The sequence below is a fragment of the Nyctereutes procyonoides genome, unplaced genomic scaffold (genome assembly GCF_905146905.1).
Source record: "Nyctereutes procyonoides isolate TBG_1078 unplaced genomic scaffold, NYPRO_anot_genome, whole genome shotgun sequence".
Classification (NCBI taxonomy): Eukaryota; Metazoa; Chordata; class Mammalia; order Carnivora; family Canidae; genus Nyctereutes; species Nyctereutes procyonoides.
Genome location: NW_026575049.1, coordinates 49,896,369 through 49,905,481, shown reverse-complemented (window position 1 = coordinate 49,905,481; position 9,113 = coordinate 49,896,369). Strand labels below are relative to the sequence as shown.

The 9,113-nt window shown below is 36.6% G+C and overlaps 1 protein-coding gene across 3 annotated transcripts in view; it reads right to left on the bottom strand.

The window, feature by feature from the left end:
* Positions 1-3,151: 3,151 nt before the first annotated feature.
* The window catches only part of SOCS5 (suppressor of cytokine signaling 5), a 60,042-nt gene continuing 54,080 nt past the window's right edge, over positions 3,152-9,113 (bottom strand). For all 3 annotated transcript variants that reach the window (XM_055328900.1, XM_055328899.1, XM_055328902.1), the window contains exon 2: positions 3,152-7,147. In XM_055328900.1, coding sequence (XP_055184875.1) covers positions 5,525-7,135 — 1,611 coding nt within the window. In that variant the 5' untranslated portion in view covers positions 7,136-7,147 and the 3' untranslated portion in view covers positions 3,152-5,524. The remainder of the gene's footprint in view (positions 7,148-9,113) is intronic.

The following is a 9,113-nucleotide window of genomic DNA, read 5'->3' as shown; positions in this document are numbered from 1 at the left end:
CAGTATGTTCTCATCATTACACATTTCTGTGTAATGTCTGTGTCCCTCCTAGTTTAGAAGTTCTATGAGGCAACGGATCGATCGCCTTGCCTACTTTTATTTCAAGAAACCATCAGTGACTGGGCTTTTGCACTATCAGTCACTCTAACCACTGAATGATCTGCCTCAAGAATTGAAGGGATGTAAGCCTATGCAGGTAAGGAGCACATCTGTACATCTATACACCCTCTCAAATCTGGAGCGCATCTGTTCACCTTCTTATAGTAATTCAAAAGCCTACAGCTCTCTTCCTCTTTCTGTATGGTTATCACCTATCTGTATCTATAGCTTATAAACTTTCAAACCTTTTGCTGTAAAAACCCATGAAAAAATAGTGGAAGGGAACATAAATGTTAGCAGCAGTTAATTCTTGGATCATTACAAAAAAGAAAGCGGCAAGGTTGGGTTGGTGATGGGAAATGATAGAGGAAATGATAATATGGACTGTTCCTTAAATTTTTTTGGCACTGATTCTTTCTAATCTTATCTTCAGTATTTCCTAAATCTTCTATAACAAACTTGCATTTCTCACATAAAAATCTATACTAAGATACACAAGCTAATTTGACATAGGAAGCATGACAATCAAATTTGACATGGATAAAATTTTAAAATAGAGTGCAAGGTTTAGGATTCCGGTATTTAAAAACTGAAAGACAAAATCCTCTACCTCTACCAAATCCTTTAGATTTTCAAAAAAAAAAAAAAAAAATCTAATGATAGAGAATCTTGAATTGACAAACTAAGATAAATGTTGCCATAATTACTCCAAGGAAATAATTAATCCCATGCACAATTCCTACCTGTTGTTATCCTGTCCTCTGGTCTGAAATATTATTCATATAATGACTTCCCCATTCACCCCCCCCACCTATTTTACATTCATATATCCAACTGCCTGCTCAATAGCTCTGTTGGGATAATTAACAGGAATCTCAAAACTCAACATATCCTGGGCAGATTTCGATTTACACCCTTCAATTTGCTCTTCCACCATTTTTCTGAAATTTCAACTAATGGCATCATCTTTGCTCAAAATCAGTCATGGTTTCTTTCTTCCTTTCCATCTAATCCATCACCAAATTGTCAGAAAAGACAATTGGTGAAATCTCGAATCTGACTTCTCCCTCCAACTACCACCAGTCTCAACATCTCCCACCTAGATGACTGCAATAGTCTCCCTTATTTTATCCCACTATAGCCCGTTCTCCATCTACTAGACAAAAAGAGAGCAGACCAAATCAATCCCTTGCTTAAAACCCTCCAATGGCTTACCATCACATTCAGAAGAAAATTTAAACTTACTATGGGCTCACTGTCCGAAGCAGTCAGGCCCTTGCCACTCTACCTTATCACCTGCCACTCCCTATTACACTCACTGGACTTCGGTCTTACTGCATTCTCTTTCTCATCATATAAGCTTATTTTGAGACTTAGTTTTCTTGTTCCTTTAATCAAAATGCTCATTTCTTTGTGATTTTCTTCTCATCATTCAAAGTCACTGTTCCCAAATGACCCTTACTTTGTCTTGTACCCCAATGTATAACCATCACCTAAAATGGTGACTGTCACATTGGTCTTCAATAAATATTTGTTGAATGAATGGCTGAAAAGAATCTAAATATTCAATCAAGCTTCCTGGACATGAAGAGTTGTTCCAGCTGATCCAATGATCCAGTTTGCAATGGCAACTCCTCTACCCTACCCCCCTCAAAAAACCCCAACAACCAAGCATCTCCCACAAAAACTCCAACCCCAAATAATCTTAGAACATACATTTCTAGTCTATGTTTTGTATCAGCTATTGCAAAAATATGAAACAAAGCCTGAGCCTCATAGATATGTAGTGTGGTGTATCCACACCAAGCAGCACTGTCCCCTTTGGAGACTTTTCACCTTTAAGCCAGTCCTTCATGTGCACTTTTATCTAATTTCTTCTAGGTAAAGTGCATGTGTTGGATGTGTTTGGGTACAGAACAAGTGGAGGAACTAGTGTGAATTTCCCTGTATTTACACATTTCCAGAGATGGCTCTAGCTTCCCTATGAGAGTGCTGACTCACTCACCACCTCTGTGCCTCTACCAAAAAGCAACTTTAAGCTTTCTTTGCTACAAAAACAAAAGATTAGTCTATTAAGACTAATCTCAATAAAATTTACCAAACTAGTGTGTAGTGCCAAGTAGCAAAGGAAACTGGAGATAAAGATGAATAGCGACCAGATCAAGATGTCAAATAAAAAGGTTCATAAACTCTGAATTTTGTCAAAGTGAGGCACAGAATTCAAGTTTCAACTTTTATGGCTCAAGCCATTATAAGTCTTATATAAACCTTCCAATGGACCATGAGAACACACAGCAGTTTGTGGAGTATGATATTTGGGCTCAATTTTTGTTGAAGAAATAAACATTTAACAATGACTCTTAATAACTGTATTTAAGCCAAGCTGTTTCCTTTTCAAAAAAAATTTACTGTGTTTTGACAGAAATTACTGATGTATGTTTTCTTGGTGTAAGGTGACTGTATTACAAATACGATTGTATCAGCAAAACTAAACCTTAGGTGTGGATAAATCTGAATGGTACAAGGATAGTATATATAGAATAAGGCCTCTAAATGATTTTAAACCAGATGGCAATATTATTTTTTAAAGTAACATCATAAATGTACATATGTATGTGTATATATATGTGTGTGTATGTTTATAGATATACACAGATAAAGTGAATGAATGAATGAATGAATGAATGAATGCCGGAAAGAATGAGAATGGATAGGAATCAGACGAACCTTTCCTTGGGTTAATTACTTTACTATGAAGATGTGTCCAAACTTCTGAAGAATTTCCTGGTTTGTATTAAAATGCACTTCAAAAAGACCATGAGAACAAATATTAAGTTGACAGGCTACAATGGGATTCAGAAAAAGACACAGTGAATATAGATTAAGGTGCAATTTCATGCTGGTGATTTTTCTTTTTTAAAATATAAGCCACTAATTTTTTTAGGAAAAAAATTTTAAACTGAAGGTTGCATATTAATATTACACACAAACTGAAACATGTGACTTTTAGCACAATGTATACATGCTTACATAAAACTCAAATATTTACACATTTAAAACAATTTCCATTTAACATACGAAAGTTCTGAAATACATAAAAGCATTAATATTTTCTATAAAACTACAATTAGAACATCAATTTGCTACAAGCATATAAAACATCAAGTGCTTTCTTGGAGTTTCAAGTTTCCTCTTTAAAATAAGATCTTGCTTGCATATATAATCTTTCTCCAATAATCAGTAAGGACTTTTTTTTTCCCAAGAGATTATTTTCCAGATACATTATAAGCTCAAGAAAACGGACCCAACAATTATGCAATATAATTATGTCATAACAACTTAATTGCACATAATGCTTTAAAGTAGGTTTGGATGACGTTCTCGAACACTTTGGTATATGTTCTTCAGGGACTTTTATTAGAAATAATAAGAATTATAAGTCCCCTCAATCCCCATTTTGCTTTAAAAATGGACAAGTCTTTGGTTAAGTTCTACATTTTGGGCATTTAGGATTATAATAAAAATGGTCCCCAAACCAATAAATGGCGCTGATGTATTAGTTCACAAGACTTCATTTAACTTGTTTCTGATGAAGTGGAAGGCTAAAGATATTCATTTATTATAACACATCATTGATAGCTTCAATCTTCCATTTACAAGCAGAGAAATCAATGGTTAGTCAATATTTCTCTGTCCATTTGTGTTATAATCTAAACTGTACAGTAATTTGCAGTAACTAGAGATACTGTTCCACAGTATATGTGATTACGACTGGAAAGATGAGTAACATTAAATTTAGAGTTGAATAAGAGTAAGTCAATATTAGACTGTACAGTAATTCTGCATTAACTATAGTAGGTTGTTGGGTAATGCTTATTTAAAAACCCCATACCATTCCATTTACAAGAGAAATTGTTGCAAATGTATAAAACAGCAGATATACAAGGAGAACACCAAACATACTTTATTAGCACAAAAAAAGCAGCCATAACAAGGCACAGCAAGCAGAAATGTACATTAGCAGTCAAAGGGTTAGTGTTGCATACAAATATAGCTTTTCTTTTTTGTAGCCTTGGCAATAGCCATCAGGATGTAAAAGAACTTTTCTGTAGCAGCAGGTAAGGAAACCAAGGAGCACTCACCAGTGGTACAGGGCACATTAACAAAAAGACACAAGAATGGATTCGACTAGTGCAAAATGTCTAGCACAGAACCGTAAAATTCAGTTCAATACTAAGAAGCAAACACTAGAACTTGGTATTACTTCCAAAATAGCTCACTCAAGTAGTACTGCATACTATTCTAAGTGACAAAAAGGTGCTAAGTAAAGTTATTTACAGATAGAATGGTTGTACAGTACCTTTTAAATCTGCAATTAGGGTTTCAGATTTTCCATTAGAAATTAACTGCTTTGAAATTCTATAAATTGTACTTAAGCTATTCAGCTGTAAGAGTTTACAACAAAGAGCTAAATACTGCCATCCAAATTGTTCACTACAGTTTAACAATAATCTCAACATCAGCAACCACTGCTGTTATCATCTGACTTGTGTGGGCATCTTCTAGTCTCACTTTCTTCATGGTTCACAAACACATCATGGGCACGGGAAAAGATCCAACTTTAATCAGCGCGTAGACTGCATGTACTAATGTAAAAAAAAAAATCACACACAGGACTACATTGCAGCTCTTCCCAATGTGTTTTAAGTTAAAGCATTCATTCAAAAAAAAAAAAAAAAAAAAAAACACCTAAGGCCTTGAAATAAAATTCTACTATCAGCTTTATAAGCCTGAACTTTTAAGAGCAACTATTTAGAAAACCTGGTTTACTTAACAGTACCTTTTGCAGAAGAGACAGGAGACTGACTATAAACTATATCAACACTTAATTGAACTGCACTATGCCCTTGTGGCCAGAAAATTGCATTTTTCTTTTTTTTTCTCAAAGGAAGGCAGTCTTTATTTTTGGACTTCCAAAGCTTGATTTATAGTAACTACAAACAGCAGTACTTTTGGAAGGTTATAGAAAAATTCTTAGAAAAAAATAACAATTTCAAACATTAGTCACACTGTTGAAATACTCATCCAATATTAATAATTTGTTCTTCAGTAAGAAATAGAATTCTTCATAGCAAATGCCCCAGAGTTGCTTTACTCAATTACAACAGTCATTAAAAACCAAACTGTTCACTCAATCAACAAAACGCTTTTGTAGCCTTACTGAACACCTATAGCTCTGTCCTCTGTTGTCTCAATAGGCACCAAGTTTATCTGAGTAACAGCAGATTGCATCTGACAGATACTAACACTAAGCCTACATACTGTACTGAAAAAAACCTAACACTGATCTGTGTGCTTGCTATAGGTGTACTGTCTGATGCACATCAAAGCAGATCTAGTTAATGCCCTTTGGGGGCAGGAGAGTTTACTTTGCCTTGACTGGTTCTCGTTCTAACCAGCGAACTCTAACTTTTTGCTTATAATGATACTCTTTCAGAAAATCCTGCAACATGGATGGTAAAGGGAGCCCATCGATTCCATCATATGTAGTGCATCTACAGATTACTGCACGGCAGATATATTGCAGGCTAAAAGGGAAAGTCCGGTTTAGTGATATAGTAAGCAATGGTTCAAAAAACATGCAAGAACTGGGATCTTTATAATGTTCCAAAAGTCCTGTTACAGTGGAGGAGTGAAATACACATGGGTCGTGGGCGTCAAAACTAAAGTTGTGGTTCCATTGTTCGATTCGGGCATGCAGGGATCTGTTGTAGCGACGGAAGCTCACAGAGAAGAGGTAGTCCTCCTGCGCAGAGTCCCTGAGCAAGAATGTGCCTTCAGGTTTCCCTTCAAGGAGGGCTTCTGCTTCGTAACGGTCCATCACTCCCCAGTAACAGGGATTTCCTGTGATCTGAAGCAAGTCAGGCACGAGGCAGTGTATGTAATCAATCTGCGTATGGACTTTCCAAGCTCCCTGTCTGCTAATGTGGGCATGGCTGTCTCCAGACACCTGACGTTGCTTCTGCCTACGTGACTGCAGACACAGTGTGGTAGTGTCCTCTTCTGAGTCACAATTAGCTTGAGGAATTGCAGTACTGTCCCCACTTACTTCAGTCATTCCGGGAGCTAACTTTGGTCCCAGTTTATATAACGGATTAACCTGTGCGGTGGCTTCAAATGTATGTATTTGTGCATTGGGAGGAGGGTCAACCCCCTCTTCAATACTAAGCCGCCTTCTTTCTCGAAGCCTATCTTCTTCATCTTCTGTAGAAACCAAGGATGGATCAAATGTATCAAAAAATGTTGAGTGTGGGCTCACAGGGGCTGTATGCTGTTTAATCAAATGCCATTTCTGGGCTAAATCTGAGCCAGCAGGAAAAGGGCATTTCTCAAGCATTAATTCAGAAAGGTGTATTTTTCTTTTATTAGAAAAGAGGGGTTTTGACTGCTTGCTGTAAGTTCTCATGGGAAAACACAAGCCCACAGTATCCTGCAACCTCTGTCTCAGAGAGCGGCTTCCTACAGTTCTGCTGGACATGCTGTCCATATCGTGCATGGAGCTTACGCCATACCGCCTCTCCCTCCTTTGAAGTCCGCTTCGAGTTCTACCAAACTTTTTATCAGTATCCAATGAACTCTGCGTCTTTGTAGAACAGGAATGTTTTTTCTTCCCACCCCACGGAGCATGCCGAGAATAGGAATCTCTTCTTGCTAGCCTTGCTCCTGGGGTGACACACGAATCATTATCCTTTTCAATGCTTATTTCGACAATCTGAGGAATTTCAGTAGCACAGTTTTGGTTTCTCCTTGAAGAATTCTTGGAAGGGCTTGATCCCAGTTGTAAGGCAACGTTTTCTCTTAAGGGACTGCTTTGTTGTTGAGGAGTGGAGTCTCCTATACTGAGGTTTCTCTCTTTCACAGACAAACATCTGTTGGAGTTCATGTCCACATTTTCACTACGGCTCCCTCCCTCGTGACCGAAGAGATTCTGACACCTGTATTTGAAGTGATTCCACATCTTCCCCACTTTATCCATTGATTATAAGATCTAAAGAAAAAAGAGGAAGAGGAGAGACTGAGGTTAAGGTGGTGTGTGCAAACAAAACAGGCAGCACCAGCCCCTTCTCATTGGCGATCTCAGTGACACGCATCAGGACACCACCCTCTGCTGTCCTGCTGAAGTGAGAGGAGGAAGACGCTGCTGACTGCTGCTGATGGTCCTAAGTGCCACTCATGGCACCATTCATCAGGCCAATCCTCATTCCCCATTTCCTTTCAGATGGAATACTTAGATTTCATGGGAAAGGAAAGAAATTCTCTCAATTAAATTCTAGATTCTTTTCCCATGCATCAACCTACTTTCATTATGACACTGATTTCTGTCTCCTTAATACAAATAATTCAGGCACTTCCTCAAGCATTACAAAGGGAAAATACATTCTGTATTGCTGAAATATATCTGTATTCAACAGCTCCAAAGCTGAAACCAGGACTACATTTGTCCAACACATTAACTAGTTCAAAAATCTGTAAGTAGTGATCTTCCAGATTTCACGGACCAACTGCTATATTTCCACTCATCGGGCAATCTAAAGGTTACAGCTAGATCAATCACTTGTGAAAATTCAGTATCTTCCCTCCCTACTCTGCGATGTATTGAATTTTATCTGTGATTTTAAAGAAGCAGTTTGAATAGAAAGGCAAATAGGAGGAAAGAAAGGAAATATTTAGATTTAAATGGGAAGGCGTCTTTTAGCTTCCCAATTCTTCATCCTGGAAGAGTTTGGAAATAACAGAGTAACAGAAAAAGCTTTGCTACTGAAGTAATTAACAAAATAAAAACAAAAAATATGCAATTTGGCATCTTTATTTTTGTTCCTTAAGAAAAAGTTGAAAGCAGATCATCACACTTTACAAATAGGTTATTTTACAATTCTAACACAGTCATACTGTCTCATTCAATAACCTAAAAGTCAACATTAGAAGAAATGGAAAAATGCGAACTTAAACTTCAGCTGGTTTTGTTCTAAGAGGACAGCAGAAACTTTTTAAAAAAGGTCTCTCTATTTTGCCATTTAAAGAGTATGGCACTTTCTTCTCTGGAATTTTTTGTTCCTGTTTATTATCTCATTATGTACTAATTTTCACAGTTTAGAATCAGTACGGGAAAACTGTCTGAATGTTTTCTCTTACAGCAGTGAGATGCATTAGAGCTGATCCTCCCATAACTGTGACAAATGTTCTTTGTGATAAATACTGGGATTTTCAAGACAGTGACTAGGGTTAAGACAAGAGAAAAAATTAATTTTATGTATCTTCATTTTTAGTTTTTTACAGAAAGGGCTCTTGAACTAATGACAATCCAATATAGAATGAATTTCTATGAAATCATAAAACATACTTGCAGATTATTTATTACAAGCATATTGCTAGGTATATAGGAGTTTGCATGGTATATGGCATATATTCTACTATAATGTATTAGATGGATTAGATTAAAAAAACTTTAAATCTTATTAACTCTATCAGAATATCTGTCTCCTCCCCTTAGCAGAAATCTTTTTTGTAAGCCTTTTTTTTTTTTTTGAGGTTTATACTATTTGAAGTAACATGCCTTGCTGTTATTACATCATCTTTTTTTCTTTTTTTAATTATGATTCTGTTCTTTGCTCACAGTCTTGTTACATACGGGGCTAATCCTTATCATATTCTTAGTGACTCCAACATCTTTGTTGATGTATGCTTCCAATATCCTAGGTCCTTTCTAGCCCAGTTTCCTTTTCAGTTCTTTATTTTTAAGCTGTTTTTTATCCTTACCTAATTCATACATTTATACAAGCCCACCTTGTAGATATTGTAGGTTCGGTTCCAGACTGTAATAAGGTGAGTATTGCAATAAAGCAAGTCAAATGAAATTTCTGGTTTCCCAGTGCACAGAAAAGTTATGTTTATACTACACTGTAGTCTATTAAGTGTGCAACAGTAGCAGGTCTACAAAAAACCAATGTATGTAC